This window comes from Crocodylus porosus, unplaced genomic scaffold (assembly GCF_001723895.1).
Source record: "Crocodylus porosus isolate Cpor-Errol unplaced genomic scaffold, CroPor_comp1, whole genome shotgun sequence".
NCBI classification, from domain to species: Eukaryota; Metazoa; Chordata; order Crocodylia; family Crocodylidae; genus Crocodylus; species Crocodylus porosus.
In genome coordinates, this window is record NW_017728911.1 from 34,513,359 (window position 1) to 34,535,704 (window position 22,346).

The following is a 22,346-nucleotide window of genomic DNA, read 5'->3' on the forward strand; positions in this document are numbered from 1 at the left end:
CCCCCACCTTTCCTGCCCCAGCCCCTTCCCATCAGTTTCCACCCCCCACCCTCCATCCCCTGATTCGGGATAGAGCCTGCATCCAAACTTCAGAGATGCTGGAGGCCACAAGTGAGAGAGGAACGGGAAAATCCCTGCGGGCTCCTGCTCAGCCTTGTCTCCCTGCCCCGGGTGACAGGAGACGGGGCGAGATGGACCTGGTCTGACCCAGTCGAGAGCAGTTCTTCTGTTCCCCTTTCCCCGCCCCAGCTCCCCTCTCGCGGGGGCCTTGCCACGCTCCCGCCCCAGCAGGGCCTGTGCGCAAGATGCTGTGCTGAAGGGGCGGGAGGGTGACTTCAGCTGGGAGGGCAGAAGCTCAGGGATTCAACCCCTGGTGCAGTGTTGGGGCTGCAGTGGTGGGGCAGAAGGGGACCAGCCGCTCGCGCATCTTTGTGGCCACGAGTGTTTTGCTGCCGGCTTGTCCAGCAGCACGCAGGAGCTCGGAGCAAGCCCTGAGCCAAGCCAGGCAATTTGCTGGAGTCCCTGTGTCAACTTGCCTGAGGTGCTGTGGGGCATGGGGCAGGTTTTGGGGGTAGGAGCAGTGGGGCACGGAGCTGCTGAGCTGACCCAAGGGCCAAGAGCTCTTCCCTGTCTCTTGCACCGATTCACCTGGAAGCAGAGCCCAGGATGTCTCACCGCTTGCATGGGTCTCCAGTCATGGGCTTGAACCGCCTGTCCCCAGCCTGGGCAAGCAAGCTCTCATCTTTCTAGGCGCAGGGGCTGATTGCTTTAGGGTTGGCTGCGGGGGGTGCGTATTCTTTAAGACCTTGAAAAAGGAGCTGGCTGGTCTCTGTTCCTTGGGGATGTTGAAATACTTTCATGTTCTGGCAGTGGGCTGCCGTAGCACTTCTGGGGATGAGTTTTCCCATGCAGCAGCCAGTTCTGAGCACCCTGTGATCAAGCCAGCCTATGCTGGGAGATCAAAACCTGAGAGTTAATCAATGCTCACAGTGGAAAATCCAGTTAGATCACGTGAGCCATCGATTTGCTGTGGCGATCAGAAAACATGTCCTGGGGACACCAATTCTTCTTTGTCAGCCCTTTTGTTATAGCCCCTGTTTGTCCGTACGTAGCACATCGGCAATCGCCATGTATAACAGCAAGCCTTGCCATGCGAGATTACAGAGTCCCTGCACGGTGGAACAATGCCAGGGACCTGTTTTGATGTTGGGTTTTTAATTGCTAGCTAGTTTGCGACTGGTGTAGTGCACAAATTACTGTGAACCGAGGCAGATCAGTTTAAAAAAAAAAATAAATAAAAAATGGAAAAGTTCTCTGAATTTGCATTTTCAGGCCTCTGAAGGGTTAAGTCATTTTAAAACATGCATTTAAACACTCCTAAAACATTTGATAGAGATTTCATCTGCTCGTTCTTCTTCACTTTAATGAATCCTGTGACTAAAACCAGATGACAGTGTCGAGAATAATGGTATGTTTGTATCCTGAGGTTTTGTTTTTAATAGGAATAGCAATGATATAAATCTGCATTCCTCATCAGACTAAAATCACTTCATTCCCAAAGAGGTGCATGATTATTCCAGCCATGTTACAAACCTTTGATGCGAGCAGTTTATAATGGAAGTGTTTCAGATTGTTTTATTAAAGCAATACCTGTATTTATTTATTTTTTATCCTTTTCACTTTATCACTTATAGCTCAAACCCAGAAACTTTCCCTCCTGCAGCTATGAATCGTGGCTCATGAAAGAGGCCACTCTCTGTTCTCTAGCTCGACTTTGTACCAACAGGCTAGTTTTTGTGCCAGTGTCATCTCTACATTTCCATTTTATGAGGCTTAGTAGGAAGGGGGGGGCGTTGCAGGAATTTAGGAGAATGAGTCAGCTTAAAATACCACGGGATTGGCAGCATCCAGCTGAGAACGCAAGAGGCTGTAAGTGCTGATTAATGCAACTAATGTTGATGGTGGTTCCCATCCTGCTCTGTTGAAACCATCTGGAGAGTTGCCACCCCTTTCAGTGGCTTTTCCCCTATCTATTCACTAGTCCTGTCATCTCCATGGGCACAGACAGCCGCACGTATTAAATGTTAATTCCCCAGTAAGTTGGTTGCACTGAATTATTGCCCCGATTTCCAGCCAGCCAAGGGCTGGGTGTCAGCTTTTCCTTTCTCTCTTGCTAAGCTGCCTGTGGACCTCGGGAACGCGACCAGGCAGCGAGCGCGGAAGATTCAGATTCTTCTTTAGTCCCGAAATAATCCAGGTTGGGCAGCACGAGCGTAGCCGTCTCCTGCCCTTCTCCCAATGTTTCCCCCCTCGCCTAAAGGGGTAAGGAAGGGACCACCTCGAGGCACGAGGAGATTAGTCACCCTAGAGTGGATTTCATTGAAACATCCTCCTCTACCTGATTTGTTCATGAACGAGAGCGAAATCTCTCCAAGTTACTCCTTCTGCTTACTTTCCCGAGACAAAAATGCTGCTTTATCACCGATACCAAGAGAAACCTCGGAGGGTGGTGTGAATCATGTTAGCATGCACAAAGGACAAAAAAAAGATCTGCGCAAGGCCGTTCAAGGATTATTTTTGGGTTTGCCGTGAGAGCCGTCATTACTGGCGTCTACTGTGGAAACAGTCCCACTCTCGCGTGCTCTGCCGTCTGGGGGCCGTGCTTTGGGGTCGTCGGACCGGACCGGCCGCTTGCGGGTTGCAGTGGCGTAAACTCCTCAAGCTGCTAATCACCAGCACGTCGTTAGATTAGTGCTTCTCAGCCTTTTTGAGACTTAAGGCACCCTTAGAGAAACTTGAGGAACCCTTTGGGAAATGCCAGCTATTCATTTTCACTCTTTTTCGAATTCTGGGGGGAAATGGAGCAGTTTCTCCTGTTGCAGAGAAGTCAGAAAGGAATCCATAGCTGTGGTCTGTGTGACAGCGCTGGGTTTATCTTGTGCCTCTTGCTTGCAAACATCGCGCTAAACTCTGGGGCACCCTTGGGAGGGTTTCAGGGCACCCTGGTTGAGAAGCACTGCCGTGGGCATTTGGCTTGTCACAGCTCAGGGCTGTCCGTTCCTCTGCCCTTCTCTACGGGGCTGTAGAGATGTGGCCCTTCAAAAGTTTTAGGGCCTGTTTTCTTCACTTTGGGCCTCTTCTCTCAGACAGGAGTACGAGGCCACGTCTTCCCCTGGACATCAGCAACTCCTTCGCAAGCCCGACTAGATTTATGCCTTGTTCTTCCCTCTGGGAGCTGAGACCTGCGTACAAATGCAGCAACAGGATGCGTGTCTTTCCCAACAAAGCCTTTCTTTGTCTCCGCAGAAGGAGCACAGCTCAAGAAGAGCGCGGCTGCATTGACTGCTCATGTGCACGTGTGCCCTTGGGTTTTGGTCTGTGCCCCCTTCCACCCCGATCAGTCTTCTGGATCTAGCAGTGGCCGGCACCCTCTTCCTGGGCAGCCGGTCCCTGGTAAAAGCGGGGTCTGGAGCGTTTCTCTTCACACTGGGGTTTTCCATCTTCCTGCCCTTACACAGGTTTGCTGTGAAGGCTCAGGCTCCTGCCCTGTGGAGCCGTTCGCTCTCTCTGCGCAAGCCTATTCCACCCTTGACGCCCTGCCAGCTCTGCGGGCACCCTGGCGCGCGACTGTCAGATCTCCAAAGCTACGGGGGATCCGGCTGGGTTAATGCTTGGGTGGGCAGCTGCCTGGGGCGCTTTTCCCGTTAGAGTCGGAACGAGACCTAAGTCCCCGTGTTGTGCGGCGGATGCTCCTTCACTGGACCGGCCGTTCAGGTGAGAGGTAAAGCTGGTGTTGTGACCGCCTGCACGATGTTTTAAAGACGTCCGCTTTCGAGAGCTCCGACGTTCTTGGCACGGAGGTGAAAGCCCTCGTTAGCCTGGGCAAACGCGGGTCTCGCCCTCCCCGTGCTCCCGTGGGATGCAGCCGTTTGGCCCCTAACTGCTGTGTGGTAGTCGCGTGTCCCTTCAAACTCGGGCTGTTATCAAGAAAGGGGATTTCTGCTTTTCAGTCCCCCACCTCTCCGCAGCTGGACACCCATCCTTTAGGCTGGAAGAAGTTGGGTAGGTTTTAATCTGCAGCCAGACAGCAAAACAAATGACTTGAGTCTCTTGGTCCCCAGCAGGAATGCTGCTCAATTAACCTCGCAACACTGTCAGCGAGTGTATTCCTCAATGGATGCTTAGAGGACAGAACTGGACATGGCCTGAAGCCCCCGGGGGGGCCCGTTCCCAGACACTGGAGTCTCAGGTTTCTGATCTAGCCCCATGCAAGCTAATGAAGGGTTGTAGCCAAGGTGAATTCTGTCTGGGGTCTTGCACTGAGGCCAGCACCAGGGCACCTGGGCGTCTCCCAATGTATTTAATGTATGTGTATCCCAGTTCTCAGCCTCACCGTTGAAGCGCCACATAGCAAATTTACAGAAGCGTGCAGTGTGTTTGCCCTGCGCAAATGGTAACTTCATGTGGGGGCAACTGGATGGGTTTTGTTTAAATACTTAAAGCACCTTGTCAAGGAGATGCATCGAATCTGAGAGCGAGCATCTGTTGCGATGCTAGAGCACTAGCGTTTCTATAGGGGAGTCCCAGAGTCGGCTTCTTTTATGTTGACTTTTTCTCATGGTTTCCTGTGCAACCGAACTGACAGTACGTTTTATCCTCCTAGCATTTTTTACTAAAATTAGAAAGCTGTTATGAACCTAAATATAGAAGTTTAAAGTCAAATTCTTCAAAACTAAATGGCAGTGTTTCTATTTAGAGTGTAATCAGTGCCCTCGAAGAAGAAAAGGAGCTCCTGACGACGTCGATTGCCGAGTACCTGAAGGAATATCAAGAACTACTGGAGGTGAAAGCAGGCCTCAGCCTTGAACTTGCGACTTACAGGTAAGGGCTGGAGTTGCACTGGGTAGTCCCACCAGGAGATGTGTTAAGTTGCTCTTTGCAAGTCAGACATTCAAATTGCTTTCAGGTATTGAGGGTGCATGCAGTGTTGTTCCAGCTTTGGAAAGACAGACCATTGCTCTTAAACTCTCCAGGTCTAACCTGCGTTCAGTAATTCTTATTAGCAGGGATCTGGATTTTCTGTTTCCCACGGAAAAACAGAGAACACGGATTTTCCCCTTTACTGGAGGAAAACGTGGATTTCTCATTTGAACTGGGAAGCCCGTGGATTTTGCAGTTTTGCAGAGAGCTCCCTGCAGGCCAGAGTGCCAGCGGGAGGAGGGCGGTTGGGCAGCGGGTGCCACGTGCACGTATAGGTATAGGCACATGCCTGGCAGGCGGACTGAGCATGCAGGCAGGCAGACTGGAGGGGTAAGACTGGTAGGTGAGTTGAGGGAGGGGATTGAGGCCCATGTAGGGAGGAGGGGAGTTGAGCAGGGCAGGGGGTGCGTGGGGCTTAGGGCCCAGAGCTGCAATGCGTGGCTGCAGGGCCCTGGCAGGGAGCAGGACAGGGCCATGGGTGGCTTTTCCGGGGGCGGGGGTTGGGTCTGGCTCCCTGCTGCTTCGCGCACTCCCGCAGGGGCAAGAGGAACTCGGACCCCCCAGATACGTGTGCAGGTTGGGCGTGGGTGCAGGCTGCCCACTGCAGGCTCCGGCTCCCGCCCTGCTGCTCTGCCCCAGGGTCTCTGCAGCCCGGCAGGCGTGACCCAGCACTGCAGGGTACAGTGGGGATGCGTGAGGATCTCCTTGCCGCCGTGAGCTCTGCGCTGCCCTGGCGACACGTCCCCTGCGCGTGCAGCACGGGCAGCGGCACGGGGTCGCGCCCCTCATTGCTGCTGTGCGGGCAGGGGAGGTGTCGCCAGGGCAGCGCGGAGCTTGCAGCGGCAAGCAGCTCCCCCACACAGCCCTGCTCTTCCCTGCAGTGCCAGGCTGCACCCGCTGCGCTGCGGAGGCCATGGGGAAGGGCAGCCTGCGCCCGCTCCTGCTCTGCGCACAGATCCGGGGGTAGTGCCCCCCTGCCCTCTGGGACTGCGCCCAGTGGTGAGGAGCCAGCTTTGCTGGGGACTGTGGACCTGGGTCCCTGGCAGCTGGTGGCAGGGCCAGAGGGCTGTGGGGGAAAGTGATCTGCCTTTCATTTTAATGATGGATATGGGGGGTTTTATCAGAGAATTTGCAGGTTTTTATCACAGAAGACCAGGATCCCAGCTTCTTAGGACAGTGTCTGGACTCCTGGTTTCAGTTCTTGGCTCGCAATATGACCTGGGTCGAGTTTCTGACCCGCCCTGTGCCTGACTGTTGCTGTCTGTGAGGGAGATAATGCCTGCGTCATGGAGGAGTGCAGCCTTCATGTTTACGAAGCGTTCAGAGCTGGTCGGAGGGAAAGCCAGGCACCACTGGGACATACTACTGTTGTTCTTCATTAATAACCTTGATTGGTTTGTCTCGATTTATGCTGTACACGTGTTTCCGGAGAATGGCGCGTAAATCGAATGTGCATAAAGCAAATGACTTTACAATGTAACAAATAGGGAGGGGTTCCCATGGCGGGGAGGGAGGGAGGGAAGGAGTGAGGCTGGGACTAGGGAAGGGGCGGGGGCGGGGTGCCGCTCCTGGGGCTGCACGGGGCAGCAAAGCAGAGGGATCAGAGCGGCCTCGCCCCAGCCCCGGCTGCAGCAGCCCTGGGAACGGCCGGCGCCAGCTGCCTGCGGCCGCTGGGCTACACCGTGCTCTGCCTGTCCCCTCTCCCCTGCTCCTGGGCTGTGCCGTGCCCCGGTGCCGCTGCACCTGGGGCTGGCGTGAGTAGGGCATGACACTTTCCAATCCCCCCGTGAACTTACCTGCTTGCGGGGGGCATCTATGCTGCTTGCATAAGAGCGAATTTATCTCACATATAACGTATTATTGGTCTAAATATGCTTATCGCATAAGAGCAAATTTGCATATAATGAACCCACATAAATCGAGGGGAACCTGTGCCCAGGTGCGGGGAGGGAGAGTAGAGCGTTTGCTGGGCACATGTTAAGATGGTGCCGCTCCTAGCAAATAGGCTTGCTCCGTGAACGACGCGTGCCCCTGGTGGCTGGGGAGGCATGGCTGCAGTGGTGGTGGCGGGAGTGGTGGTAACGTGGAGCTCCTGCAGATGCCCCTGGGGGGGTGGCACCGCTGGCAGCATTGGTGGTGGCCAGTGGTGATCGCGGACACGACTGGCGGTGTTGGCAGCAGGCTGGCGAGCAGCAACCTGTCAGCAGCACCTTTTTGTAGGGGGTGAACCGCCACGCTCAGGGGGTGCACACCCCCTGTGCGATGCCCCTGGTTTGCTCCACGCCTATGAAACAAACAGCATCTTAAGGAAGTATGATCCGCGATATTAAAAATATACATATTTATTTATTTGTGAGATTTAAGGCTGTGGGCACAAAAGAAGCTTGCTTGGTCACTGCGATGCTAAATGCAAGCGAACTGCAATTGTTGGCATCATTTAAACACTAGCTGAAAACCTAGAATCTGTAAGACGGCAATCGGAAAATAAGGAGGTGGTGTGGCTCTTCTGCCAAGTCACAGGGTGACATTTTAACCATCAGATCATTTGGGTGTGCTGCTGGTTGTCCTTCAGTCTCCTTGGCACTGATCGTAGCATTGGCATTCACAGCGTGCAGTCATTGTTTGAGTTGGGGCAGGGAAGGCACTGGAAAAAAGAAGTTAACGGGAAGCAATTTTGTAAGTGCCACTTTCCACCGTCTTTGCATATGATGACATGCTCAGCTAAATGCAAGAAGCAACAACCTTCCTACTGATAAAACTTTACTTTTACTGGTCTTTTCTTGCTTATTGCTAGTTGTACAATTGTAAGAGCAGAGCAGTTTTATCTGGAAATCATGATGTGTGAGTTGGTTCAGAACAAAATTTAAAATAAAATGGATGGATTATCAGGCAGAGAGCATTTTTTGCTGTAAGAGTTATGGGTTTTCCTTCTACTTCATATTTAGTAGACTTGGCAGATGATACTTACTTTTTTCAGTCTCTTTTGATCTTTACGCGTAGAAGACAACAGCTCTTCCATGATACGCCTTTGCCATCTGTATTGATCTTTATGTAAAGAGGACAGCAGTTTTAACAAAGCGAACCAGACCATTAGCAAAAGTTTCCTATCTCAAGCGGCTGTCTTTACTCTTGCAGGGGGAGCATGCCTTATGAATCCATGTGTTTGCTCATACTGTGTGTATTATCGGTATTTGACACAACCACACACACAAATGTTGCTCAGTGATAAAAGCTACTGCTGCTGTCCTACAGCTCTGTGCAACACGGCTGTGAATTCAGGGGGGGCTGCACGTCAGTGGTGGACGAAGTGATTTCTGTATCTGTGGGTCTAGTAGACAGAATACACAAGTTAGGTTTTTTAACCCCAGGAGCTGTTCAACTTCCAGTTCTGAGGCTTTGTCATGGGCAAACCATCCAACCTTTCTACCTCAGTTTACTCACCTGCAAAATGGAGATAACACCTCGGTGGGGGAGAAGGCACTGAAGATTAACATCTACCCAGTGCTAAACACACGGCTGCCCGGGAGTCCAGCTGTTTGGACGCAAGCTCTGTTATCAGCAAACAGGCGCTGTTGTTGGGCTAAAAGTCAGTTCATTTTAGCTCATTAAATTCTGGAGTCTGCCCAGAAGTCACATCACCGATTATCTCCAGCACTGTTGGTTTGAATGAGGACTCTCAGACACGATTCAGCATTGCCTCCACTGTGGGTTTGCTGTCCAGTTAGGATCATGCTGCCTTGACCTGTTGAATCTCTCTAGATGTTGTCTGATAGCTTGTGATTCTCTACTCCGCGGCGGGACAGAGCCCTCCAGATACACAACCGGCTTCCCGTTGAAAGAGGCCATACGTGGTGGGGGGCAGAGACAGGGTCTGCCCGGCTGCCAGACAGCAGGGGCTGGGGGACATCAAGAAATCCAGCTCTGTTAGGAGCTGAAAAATGACTCCACTGATTTCTCTGTTTAAAACACTGCACATCCGTTTCACCGGAGATCAGCGACCTTCTGTAGCGGATTAGCCGTGTTCGTGTCACTGGGGAGCGGAGAGATCAGCCTCCTGGATCTGTTCAGTCAGTGGCTGGGCAAAGCAGCTGGCCTCTTCTTGAGGAACCGGTGTCTGGTACTGGATAACCAGAGAGCCTGGTGCCAGCCCTGGAGAGGAAATCGGCCCATATCCTTCGCAGCGTGCACCAGAGAGCAGCGGCTCCTATAAATAGCCATGTTCAGAGCCCCGAAGTTTCCACTGCGAGGGCAGCGCTGGGTCCCTCCTTTCCCCCTGGCATCCGAAGTTGAACAGATGGGGTCTGGCTGACTTCCCCTTCCTCCCACGTAGCCCCAAGTACTTTTCTGCATGTCCCAGCCTATATTTTCCCTCTGTTTTACAGCTCCTACGAGCGGTATGTTAGAGCCAGTTTCTTCTAGAAAAGCAGGATGAAAGCATCTTTCTACTGGCGTTAGTCATTGCCACTTCTGAACTGGGCGGAGGGGCCGTGATGGCAAGGAACCGCGCCTCGGGCTATGGCAGTGCTTCCAGCCGCACGGCTCTGGCGCATGAACGACCTGGCTCCCAAAGCGGAGTTTGTGCCTCACCCACGGTAGCTTGAAGTCCTGCCTCGTGGCCTTCCCCATTGCCGTGCCTCATCCTGCAAGTATCTCAGGGTCACAGCTCCTTAGGGCTGCCGGGCCCCTACCATACCACTGAAGATGAGACTGGCTGGTCCCATCAGAGACGGGGTGGACGACGTGTGAGGCTCTGTCAAAGCTAGACGGACCAGAGTGCAAGACAATCCACCTGGAGTCTGCATGACCATACAGGTTTTCCCCTCCAGCTCCTGGACCCTCTCCTGTATCAGGGGCTGAGCATAGTCCCCGTTACGAGGCTCAGTAGTCCTTTTCCCCTCTGCAGGTTGAGTCTGATAGGTTTTCACCACCACTTCCAGGAAGCACCCGGACCTCTCGGCTCCCAAGGATGAATGCGCTGTACGCCCCCGTCCAGGCTGCCCCGTGCCCACGTCGCAGGGGCATGCCCTGTTTTGGCCAGCCTTATTTCTAGTCCCTTCTCAGTTAGGCTCTCTCCACCCACCTGCCTCGTCCAGCCTCCTCTCGCCCCACATCTGCAGGGAACCCGTGGTGGTTACTGGGTCCTGTCAGCCAGCATCTCTCTTTCCTCAGGTCAGCTCTGAGCAGGAAGCCCCTGCCTGATCATCACTCCCCACTGGGACCACTGTGCATGCTGGCACTCCTGCTGCCTCCCCTGTACTGAGAAGACGTGACCTCTTATCGGTCCCTGCAAGTGGGTGAGCAGTCAGCAACCTGCTCCTCTTAGCACGGCCCCTCCTTTCCAATCCCAGGGTGGCAAAGGAAAACCAGATGTGAAAGAGCTGGGGACCACGTGCACTTGAGGCCCGGTTCCAGGGAAGCGTGTGGCACAGTCAATGTGAGTGGGAGGATGCATGGGAGAGTGTTTCTGTAGTATTATTTTTATTATGGGGGCAGTGCGTGGAGTCTGCAGCTGAGGTTGTGGCCTCCTTGCGCTCAGTGCTGTACAAACACAGGGTCACATGCTTCCAGCGAGCCTCTGCTTTTAACAGTCTTAACAACAGGGTCTTCTGTTCCCCCCGCCCCCGCTATTCTAATGCAGCAAATTGGCTAAGTCTCTTTTAGCAAGGCTTTCTTTCAACGAATGTTTCTGTTTGTTCAGTGAGAATCCGTTGTAAGGTGGTTCCACTCTTATGTACTAAGAGACCATCTCTGTCCTGAAGAGCAGACTGTTTAAATAGATAAATCAATACAGGGAAAATGTGAAGAACAGACAGATGAAATGACTTGCCCAAGGTCAGACATGGGGTAGTTTGACCTTGGGCTGGCGAGAGAGCTCAGGTATTCTAGGTCTTAGGCTGGTCTGTCCACTACACCACACTTCTCTTTTCCAGTTAACTCTCTCAAATAGTGTGTTGATGGATTTTTTTTCATGCTTGCGTCACAAGCCAGTGGAAATAACCGCGAGTCAAGTGCCGTAGAAATTCCAAGTCGGTGTCCAGGTTTAATTTTTGTGCGCAGTGTTTCAAGTCGTACTGTTTGCAGCTCCAGGTTGTCTGTGCGCTGTTGCCCTTTGCCATATACAGTGTACTTCTTGGAGCTTATTTTTAGTGACTTCATAGGTTGCTCCAGCAACTGAACAACTGTTGTTTTAACAGCAGCCAAAAACCCTTAGTCGAGCTATCCGCATTCTTAGTTTCCCTCGTCATAGTTAACACTTCCATTGTCAGGTCTTTCATAGTTTTCTGCACCGGGTTCATGGTGACTAATGAGAAGAGCAGTTCTGTTTGCATTGAAGGCAAGTGGTGATCGGATGTCCGGGTGCGGTGGTTTCCATAGATTAAAAAAGAGGTTAGCTCACTTCAGTCTAGCCAGGGTCTTTCCCTTAGTGTAGACACAGCCTGATACCTTTTATTTTGATTTAGTTTGGTTGAGCTTGAGCCCGTCTCCTTTCTAGGGTTGAACTCGGCTAGCTAAACAGCGGTGTCCTGTTTGTGATCGTTGACATGTGTTTGCAGTCCAGTCTGGATCTAACCTTGCTCTTCTGCCAAATCTACACAAATCCATAGTGGCAAAGGCCTTTGCAAGTAGTGTAATGTGATGCAGCATTGTCTTTCTCACTCCGCAGACCATAGACGTGCAAGGGGCCTCGGTCCGTTGTAGCCAGTCTTTGAGCCTGAAACCTGAAGGTGACATTTGAAATGTCTGTGTTATCTATTCCTCCACTGGGGATTTCTGCTGAAGGTATCAGCTGACGTAATTAACTGTCCTCTCAAATTGCCTTCCCCTCCCTCTGTCCCAGAGTCAAAACCCTCAGCTATCAAAAACCTCCAGTCTTGGTCCTAACAGCGGTATAATGCAGTTGTACATTACCACTGCAAAGCATCTGGCATTTCCAAAGCTAAAAATGAGAGACGGGCTTGATTTGGGTTTAATACAGAATGTTAAATGGCCACCAGGGTCACCATGCTGATAATAGTACTTCATTTGACATTTAAATGAAACTGCATCAGACTGCTGCAGCATTCAGGACTGGCTTTTGGTGGAGGACATGGAAACCCCGTTCCTGGGGGAGAAGTGATGTTTGCTGATGGGAGGACGGCCGCGCACCAGCAGGCTGGGCCGACGGAGGGCAGGGAGCCTGCCTAGCCCAATGGTGTGCAGGCCAGGAGCCGGGGGGAGTTGTGGGCCTAGCTGGCCCTGTGCCTCCACATGCACCTCCCCGCTGCAGTGCTGGAAGCCCCATGTGGAGGCATGACGCCAGGCCAGCCTGGCCCAGCCCGATGGTGCACGGCTCTTGCCTGCAGGGCCAGAAGCCCCACATGCTGGCATGGAGCCAGTCCAGTCTAGTTGGAAGGTGCACACCAGCGGCCATAGGGGGAGGGGGCCATAGGGGGCCCCACACCCACCCACAAACCCCACACTGACAGCCCCCACAAACCCCACCCCAGCCACACACAATATACATGAGTAAGACTTTATTTTGAGCTATTATGCAATTGCCTCTATACACACAGTGCAAACACATATAAAACAGGACAAAAGTTTTTTGAAATAAAATTGAAATATGCTATATAGTAAATCAGGGTTACCATATTTCCAGTTCCAAAAAGAAGGACACTTGTGTGCGGGGAAGGGGGTATACGACTGGGGGGGGGCAGTGACACGCCGGTGCCCTGGCCCTGCCCCTTCTCTTGCCCCTCACTCCCAAGCCACAGCCTCTGCAGTGCTCCTCACTCCCGAACTGCAGCCCCTGCTCCCCCCAGCCCTGCAGTGCCTCCCAGCTGTCCTGTCCCTGAGAGCACAGGCACCAGCCCCGGGGCCAGCGATGCAGTTCCCTGCTGCCCCTACAGGGCCCCCCCGCCCCACTGGAGGGGCAGGCGCCTCCCCCACCCTGCTGCCGCCCCCGCCCGCACCTTCCAGGAGCTGCCGGGCTGCTCCCACCCTCTGCCTGGCCACGTGGTTGTGTGCGCCCTGCCCCCAGCTCCTCGCCATGGCAAGCTGGGAAGTGCCAGGGAGAACTTTGAAGCTGAGCTGACCAGCATCCCGGATATTTGATCATATTTAAAAAACCCACGCGGACAGAGATAGGATCTAGAAAGAGTACATATCTGGAAAACCTAGATGTACAGTAACCCTAATTACAATTTTGATTTTTTAGTATGATTTGGGGGTTTTTTCTCCAACCCCGCCCCCCAAAAGGAATACTTCCAGAGGCAAAAGCGGGCGGAGGGCACTTCTGGTGGCAAAGGTCAGGGGTTAGAGGTGGGACTTCTGGTCCCAAGGTGGCAATTGGGGTATGGGGTGCCTGCCAAGGGGTGAGGCTACCCTTGCAGCCCTTGACAGCTCACCACACACTGTGAAGTGGCCCTGCAGCCAAAATAATTGTCCACTCCTGCCTTGTATGTCTGGTAGCTCAGCCCTGTTCATTTCTGTGCAAGTCTCTTTGTGGAGTCTTTGCTACCCACCAGCATCTCACAAGTCAAGAGTAGGCGCTCACACGGTATAGGGAGCAAGGGGTATTTGATATACAGTACCCCAGCACGTCTGCGGTTTGACACTCAGGTGGAAAAAGTCCTATATCTTTATTCTCCAAAGTAATATTCAAATTCAGTCTAGTGCTCCGAGTGAAGCCAGCTGAAGGCAGTCGCTAAGGTTAGCTGGTCTATGGACACTGTTTGGCAGAGTATACTGGTCCATCGAGGACGGGCAACATCTGGAAGTTGCCGTGGTTGCAGTGACCTTTTTCCTATTCTTTTGCTTTTGGGATAATCTCCCTCAGGAGAAGTCTGTCACCTTTTCATTTCTGGTTAGTGGCCGTGGAGCTAACCCCTGTAATTGGGTTACTCAACCACAAGAAGCTTTACAAGGGTGAAGCTTGTAGCAACTCTGGTTTCCTATAACCAGGAATGTTATTCTAGGCCAGGGGTCAGCAATGTAAGGTCTGCGGGCTGGATCTGGGTTGCAGAGCCACTGGATCTGGCCTGTGGAGCTGGAGGACTTTGCCTGCACCTGCTCCAGGGCCAGGCAGCTGGGGGCTGTGCCAGGGCTGCTGCTGCTGCTTCACCTAGCCCCCCATCCCACAGCTGATGTAGCTTCCAGCCCACGGGCAGCTGTGCTGGCGCTGGATGTCTGCAGACTGCATCCATGCTGCTGTGCCTCCCCCCTTCGTAGGCTACCGGACATGGGGAGCGTCCAAGCCGGGGGGTGGGGGGATCTGCACTGGGCTATCAGCTTCCAGCTGTGCCCACGCTGCAGCCAGCTGGGGGAAGCAGGGAGAGGTAGCAGCAGCGCGGATGCAGTCTGCGGATACCTGGGCCTGGTACAGTTCTGTATTACAGTGCGGGTGCAGCTTCCAGCCTGGGGGGAAACTATGCTGAGGCCATCGGCGTCCAGCTGTGCCCGCACCGCAGCCGGGGAGCAGGAGGCTGAGAGAAGCAGCAGCTCCCTGGCTCCGGCACAGGAGAAGCAGGGAGTCTCCCACTGCTGTCCTGCAGCCTGCCTTGGACCTCCGGTGCTCCAGCCTGCAGCTTGTCCAAGGTTGCTGGCCTCTGCTCTAGACGATGCCAAAAAAGAGAGGACAGGATCATGAGAAAAGTCTGTTGTCCTCTGGGGGAAAAGTTCTAGTAGGGAGAAGGTATTGAAACGATGTGCTTTTTCAAAACACATTGTGCTGATCTTGGCCTGACAGTTTAAATGTTATCTGTGTGCCACTGAGTTATATTATCTGTGCCATTGAGACGACAGAGATCCTGTAGTCTGCTTAGAACGGTTTTACCCAATCCTGGCTAGTAGATGTGACAGTGGAAGTAATGCGCTTTCATTTCAAAATGATGATAGTACCTTGATACTGAAGATCCCTGGATGTAGCTGTATTGACAAGCTAAGAACAGTGGTCTCCCACTCTTCATTCATGAACGCTTCTTTATTACACTTTTATATAACTTTTTTTCTGATTTCCCCCTCCCCCCTCAAATTATTCTTTGTTAAAGTGGGCTTGAATTTGCCATATTCCTATGGTTCACCTATCTCCAAAATATTTACTGCTTTGAGTTGTGCTGAAATCAGTGGACGTATTCATGGTAGCAAGCCAAGGGAGAAGGGAGTTTGGGGGTTGCACCTAAGGTGTGCAAAACCGAATGTTGCAGAATTCTCCCAGAAATCAGGTGTCCAAGGGTATACACATTCATACCTGTCAGCTGCTTAAGGGCGAGGGAGCCACGTCTCCAGTGTGTTCATCAGCTGTTGTGATGTATCTACAGAATCATGCAGACAACAGTTACAAGTCCACTCCATCTCTAATTTTGACCCCAAATGAACTAGAGTTGAAGTTGCGACGGTTTCTTGTATTGCTACAGAATCGTGCTGACGTGGTAGTTAGATTATAACGGTGTGCTTTGGGGTAATTAGAAACTGAAATGCTCGTTACCTCTGTCTGTATCCCACATGAGGCTCCGAGCTGCTGGGAACCTCACTCCTGTTGATCTTTATAAGGCTTGGGGGTGTCCAGCACCACCCAGGTTTACAGGCCCTGTTGCCAAAAGTGGCATATACCTTAGTTTCCGGGTGCTCAACTTCCAGCCTGCGGGCTGGATTTGACCCATTGTGTTATGAGGCCTATGGGTCTCCCCACAGGTCCAGAAATACAGCAGTGAAGAAGTGGTGGCAGCATTAACTGCTGCTCATCTGCTGCCCAGTTCCACCCCCCTGCATGCTGGATCCAGCCTGTGGGGCCGGACAGGTTGAGCACCACTGCCTTAGCAGCCTTGTTAGCTTATGCTTTACCTTTAATCAAATGCACTTGTCTGTGTTTCAGAGCCTTGCTTGAAGGAGAGGACAGCCAGTGGGTTATTACATGGACTGATCAGCAAGGAAGAGAATTACCAAAAGGTAAAAAAAAAAAAAAAAAAAAGGGGGGGCATTAAATATAGACCTGTTAAATACAATTTTATGACATTTGTATTTTATTATTATTAAAACAAGTCAACTTATTTTGTATTTTCACCTGCCTAGAGCAGAGTGAACCCTTTGAGCTGTTTTTGAGGTTTAGTATTCGCAAGTTAATTTCTTGCTGTATTGACGGCCCTGGAGACTAACTAGCCTGAACTCAGTCTAGAAAGCCCATCTGTTATGGTGGGAGGACCGTTCACGCTCTCTGTCCTGTTGATCCTGGGTGTCTCTGCTAAGCTGTGGCTCCCAGTTGTACTAGTGGCTTTTATTATGTAGAAGTCGTCAGTCCAGGTGAAGTCAGATGAGCGTCCGGCTTCTCTCATGTGATTTACCAAACGGTTATTTACTGTTAATTTTTTATCATAAATAATAACTTTAAAATGCTAATACCTGATGATCCCCCTTCTCGTAATCGTATGCATGGTCTTGATGATGAAGGGTGGTTAGGTTTATGTTTATACTTTCTGGCACATGGGTGAGAGGCATCTTCCCATGGAGGCAAAACTTCCGCCTCCAGGATTTGAGACTTCTGAATGAATAACAGACCCTTATTTTAATGTTGGTTCCTTTATGCTCTTTTGGCAGATGTCAGAGATGCATCTTACAACTATAGTAATGTTTACTCAGCCTACCGAGAAGGAAAAAAGAGACCCTTGCCAGTAATCAAGAGTCCTGACAAAAGACATATACCACCACTAACAAATATCCGGAGCTCTGCACTTTATTCAACTCGAGCAACAGGTGCTAGACCGCAAACCTCAGCTGGTGTGAAAGTTGTAGGAAAAGATGTACTTGGTCCAACATATCGTCCTTCAGTCCCTATCAGAAAAGATGTGACTCGAGAAGCTGCGAAAGACCTCAGAGAGTTCACAACACTTACTCCAGTACACAGACTTCATAAAGAGACTGAAATTTGGCAAAAAACATATCCTGAAAGAAAGAAAGCAGAAGCTACAGCTGCCTCCTCGGTTTCTTTTAAAAAAGAGTCAACACATGTTGAGAAGCCAAGTAAGGACTACGTAGCTGACACAAAGCCAGGCATTTCCGAAGGTATAAGAACAAAATCTTATGAGCTGAACTCCGATTTTAAACAAGATGAGTATGAACAAAAGAAAGCTGAAACTCGTACTGTACTGCTACAAAACCGAGAAAGAGACAAACCAGTTGAGGAGGACAGACATATTATTCTGGAGAAAAAGAAAATGGATGATAAATTTACTGTGGAAGAAAAAAGTGTTAATTTTGGAAAGACTGAGGCTCAACCAGGCATAGAGCAGAAAAAGTATGTAATAGAGGAAGGAGTGGTTAATAAAAGGTTTATATTGGGTGATCTACCTGAATGGAACAAAAAGGTCAAAGATGTGACCTTGGAATCGAGGAGGAAGGAGACTATTGAGATACCCATCTCTTTTGAAATGCACAGTCCAGACAAAACATTAAAGACCAGTGATGTAGAAATAACATTAGAAGGTCTTAAAACTGCTGCAGGAAGAGAGAAGGATGAACACAGAACGAAACACGTCGATACTCGCAATGAGAACATTCCAGAAAGAGAAATCAACCTGGGAGACACAGAGGGAGTTCGTGACAAAAGCAGCCCTAAAATAAGTTCTTCACTGACAGAAAACATAGCAGAAAATATTGTTGCTGATATTCTTAAAAGTTTTGTGCCATCTTCTGGTTCAGAAACATCAGCAGATACAGAAGTTACTTACCATGAAAAGAAAGAGCGTTTTGATGATGGAAAAGTGAAAACCGAGATCACAGTACAATCTACAGTCCAAGATGAAGTTGACCTAGGAGACGTATTAAATAAAGATGCTAAAAAGGGGGTTTTGGAAGACATTGAGGGAACACCCTCCAAAGAGGAGATAGAAGATATAATTGATGTTGGCCTGAAAGGGAGAGAGGGTATGGGCAAAATGTCAGTTAATGTTGAGATCATCGAAGAGCCACTAGATTCTCCAGTTGATGAAAGGAGTGAATTTTCCACACCATTTGAAGTGGAGGAGGTAGAGGATACATCCCCTGGCTTAGAAGGGCGTTACGGTGATGAAGAGGAACACAACCTCACAATGACAGATGAAAATCTAAAAAAGAAAACAGAGCCTTGTGAGCGTTTCACTAATGTGGAAGAAGTCACCGAGGCAGAGGAGACTACTGATGAGCAGAAATATTTTGTATCTGTTCCAGATGATCACCCCTCAGCTCAAGAAAACGATGATGACTCGGTGTATGGGCAAATTCACATAGAGGAAGAATCAGCTATCAAGTATTCTTGGCAAGATGAATTTTTGCAGGGCATGCAAAGTAAGAAAGATGATGGCATGAGATCGCCAGAAGTAATGTATCAGGTTGTTGGGGAGGAAGCAAGCGCCCATATCTTAAAAGAAGAACCTCCAAGAGATGACGCATCGCATGTTGAATCCACTGTCATTGAGAGAGACATTAAAATACCTCATGAATTTCAGACCTCAATAAAGGAACTTTTATCAAAAGAAACGAAAGACCCGAAACATCAATTGAAAGAGGCACTCGAGCAGTTAGAGGGAAGTCTTCCAGAGAGTGTGAAAAAAGAACTATCTGCATTAATGAAAGAAAATCAAGCTGACTCCAGTAACCTGGCAGTTGATATAAAAAAAGTTGAGAAGACTGATGAAGGTGGTTCGGTGACCTTTGTTGCTGAAGTCAGCCTATCCCAGACCGTTGACCCTGCCCAGTATGATATCCAGTTTGATATACCGCAGTTTGATGATGTAATCATGAGCGAGATGGAGAAGACGTCACCGTGGTCTCCAAAAAAAGAAGGGGTTGAACATACTAAACAAAGGTCAGAAAGTCCGTCTGGTGGCAAAAGCAGCATACAAATAGATCTTTCCCCAGGCAGTAATAAGCCTGCTCCCTTCACTAGTCAAGAGGTTTATAGCTTTTCCAGTGTGAGAATCGGTGATGGCGATGAATATCGTGCCCCAGAACAAGCTCTTCACCAAGGTCCGGTTTCGGAAACCCTGGAATTTGATAGTGCCGGAGGTGACTCCCCCTCACGTTGGTCAGCAGATGTTAACAAACACATGAGTCCAACAGAAATTCAGAGAACGGAGAAGAGGATATACGAAGGGCCTATTTCTGAAACTCTAGAGATCAGTGGTACCAAAGGTCTTGTTCAGACAGAAGGGTCATCGGATATCAGCAGGTCTGTGAAGCATTTTAAACTGGGTCCTAAAGAAATTCAAACCACTGAAGAAATTATTTATAGGGGGCCTGTTGGTCTAGAAACAGGTGCACCCCCAAACCTTGCTCAGGCACCGTTCGGAACTGACATTAACAGGTCCGGAAGGCACGTCTTGGTAGGGTCACGGCAGATTATGGAAGAAGTCACTTTTGAAGGGCCCATTTCAGAGTCTGGTGGCACAGGGGATCTTCCTCAGGAAGGGTCAGCAGATGCCAGCAGAACAATAAGGCATATTAGGTTAGGTCCCAAAGAAATTCATGCTGAGCAAGTCATATTTAAAGGGCCCATTTCTGGAAGCGTAGAGGTCAGTAGCACTGGTGACCTGTCTCAGACTGACAGTTCAGTAATGCACATTAGATTAGGGCAAAACCAATTTCAGTCAACCGAGAAATTCATATATGAAGGGCCAGAAACAGTGGAACCCAGCAGTGCAAAAGACCTATCTCATGAGATTTCAGATCCTAATACATCTGTTAGGCATATTAGAATAGGTCCTAAAGAATTTATGACAACTGAGCAAATCATCTACGAAAGCCCCATTTCTGAACATCTGGAATTCACTGAAGTTGGTGACAGTTTTCGCTCTGAAGGGTCAGTAAAGCACATTAAGCTAGGTCAAAAGGAAATCAAAACTACTGAACAGATCCTATACCAGGGCTCCCTTTCTGAATCTTCTGAGTTCAGTAGTGCAGGAGGAAGCCCATCAGAGACTGGAGGAACCTCAGATTTCGATAGATCCATCAGGCACTTTAAATTGGGTCCTATAGAAACTCACTCGGAGCAAATCATCTTCAAAGGGCCCATCTCTGAAGCACTGGAAGATCTTTCTCAGACAGAAGGGTCATCAGAGAGCAGCAGATCTATGAGACGCATTAGATTAGGACCCAAGGAAACTTCTTTTACTTTCCAAATGGATGTAACTAATGTAGGGGCAGCCCCCTTGGTGGAAGAGGGAGAAGAAGCAGCCACAATTTTTGTATCCAGTAGGAAGGAGCCTGATGTCAGTCGGTCACGGGTCATAGTTGGAAGCGACCAGAAGGATGCAGAGAATGGAAGTAGCAGAGCCTTTTTTGATTCTTCCCAGGATCACAGTGAACAACTAACAGAGAAATCAGTGTTCAATAAAACTGCAGAACTGCAAAGAATGGTAGACCAAAGGTCAGTAGTTTCTGATGAAAAGAAAATTGCCCTTCTCTATCTGGACAAAGAGGAAGAGGAGGAGGAGGAAGATAATGATGGGCAATGGTTCTAAAAGGCACTTTAATGAAATGGCTTAGTAGCTTGTTCACCATGGGTATTTTTGACTGTTTTCCCTTTTTTTAACTAAGATAAACTTTCCTATTTAAGTCCCAACCACGGACTGATAAATTTGAAATCCAAGTCTCAATCTATGCAAAATCCTTCATCTTTGCTGGAGCACTTCTCTATGGAGGAGCCTTGCTACTGCAGTTTTTCCCCCTTCCTGACCTGGTTCCATTTACTTCGGAGACCTGATCTTCCAGGACAGGAAACTTCCACTGGGGAAACTGCGAGATCACATGTATTTTATATATGTGTCTGATCCACAAGTCTATGTTTGTTTTGAACTGGAGTGAATGCTGTATTGTATTTGGATACTAAAATAATTCAGCATTTCTGTTTCAATTTGAAATGATTATATCCACAAGTATAATGAAATGCAATAACTCAGTTACAATAGTATTGGAGTAAGCCATGTAGACAGCTGATTTCTGGTTCCATTTTAATGTGCTTCTATGCAATACCTAATAGCAAGATTTCAGCAACCATTAAATAATGACATCTATGAATTAAGAATATATGTTACATTTTATCATTTATATAATAAGAAATGACTGTACCAGGCATATATTTTAGAGAAGTGTTTTGGTCAGTCTTGAAGAGAATAATCTGGTTAACATTTTTAAAAAGAACTGGTCAGTAGAAAAATGGATAAAATCCAGAGGCCAGATCCCATTCATACTAAAGTCAGTGGAAAACTCCTTCCAATTTCAGCAGCGTGCATATTAATAGTATGAACTGGTTATTTTTAGTGTACCATACTGCCTTGATTTTGTTAGGTATCGTAAGAACCTAAGGTCACTGTGACAGCATGTCAGATAGTACAATGGGATTAACTAATGTGCTGTCTGCTCTGAAAAATTATTGTAAAAATGCCATTGATGGGTCCCTGTTTATTGTGCCTCATTTCCCAGATCAGCCTTTCTCTCCTCACAGATAAAAGGTGCCTTATTAACTGCTAGCCCTGCAAATTCAACCTGGGACCTGAAATTTTCATTTGGTTTTTTGGGGGGGTTGAGCATATTAAAAAATAATAAATGCCTTGACCAAATTCTGCCTTCGCTTACGTCAAGGGCGGGCAATTATTCTGGGCAGAGGGCCGCTTACTGAGTTTTGGCAAGCCATCGAGGGCCACATAACAGGCAGCCAAGGGCAGATAAATATTAATTTTCTAAATTTTTTAGGGGCCCTGGAGGCTGGATAGAATGGCCTGGCAGGCTGCATTTTGCCCACCCTTGACTTATATCATTTGAAATCCAGTTGTTTTCACTGGGTTTGCAGAAGTGCATGCAACAGGAGCAATATTCAACCCTGCCATTTAGAGCATGTTTAATTCTGTTGGTGCCCAATCTGGAAGAGAGTCCAACTCTTTAAGAGCTGCATTAGCTCTGTCTCTGTAGTATGAACGGAGGAAAAATAGTAACGAAAAGTTATTTTCGTCACTCAGGAAATAAGATCAGACTCTGGATTTGCAGAGGGAATTGGATACACACAGTACGAGGCTGCTATTTTTGCACATGTATGCACAAACACAGATGCACTCTGCAGAATAGAACCACACTTAGCCCAGATGGGTGGATTGTGTCAGATGATTCACTTTTAACTTCTTAATTTCTTTCCTGTGCTTACATAAACATTAGTTTTGTGTGTTTGACCTGTATTACACTCCAGCCTAAGCCATTTTATTCTGGCATGGTGCTTGTTCTCAGTTTATTTAGCATCAATAGAAACTTAAATGGATTACTGCCTTTCAGTATAGACATAAATAAGAAGTGGAAATGCACTACTTTTAGTTTAACATTTTACCCTATTTTTGATATGAGATGGATTAACTATACTAGGTATATTG

General features: G+C 49.2%; 1 protein-coding gene across 1 annotated transcript in view; it reads left to right on the forward strand.

The window, feature by feature from the left end:
- SYNM (synemin) overlaps positions 1-21,626 on the forward strand; it is a 26,916-nt gene extending 5,290 nt beyond the window's left edge. The window contains 3 exon segments of the mRNA XM_019533783.1: positions 4,757-4,881; positions 15,833-15,906; positions 16,552-21,626. Of these exon segments, the coding sequence (XP_019389328.1) occupies positions 4,757-4,881; positions 15,833-15,906; positions 16,552-20,450 (4,098 nt within the window). The 3' untranslated portion in view covers positions 20,451-21,626.
- Positions 21,627-22,346: the final 720 nt, after the last annotated feature.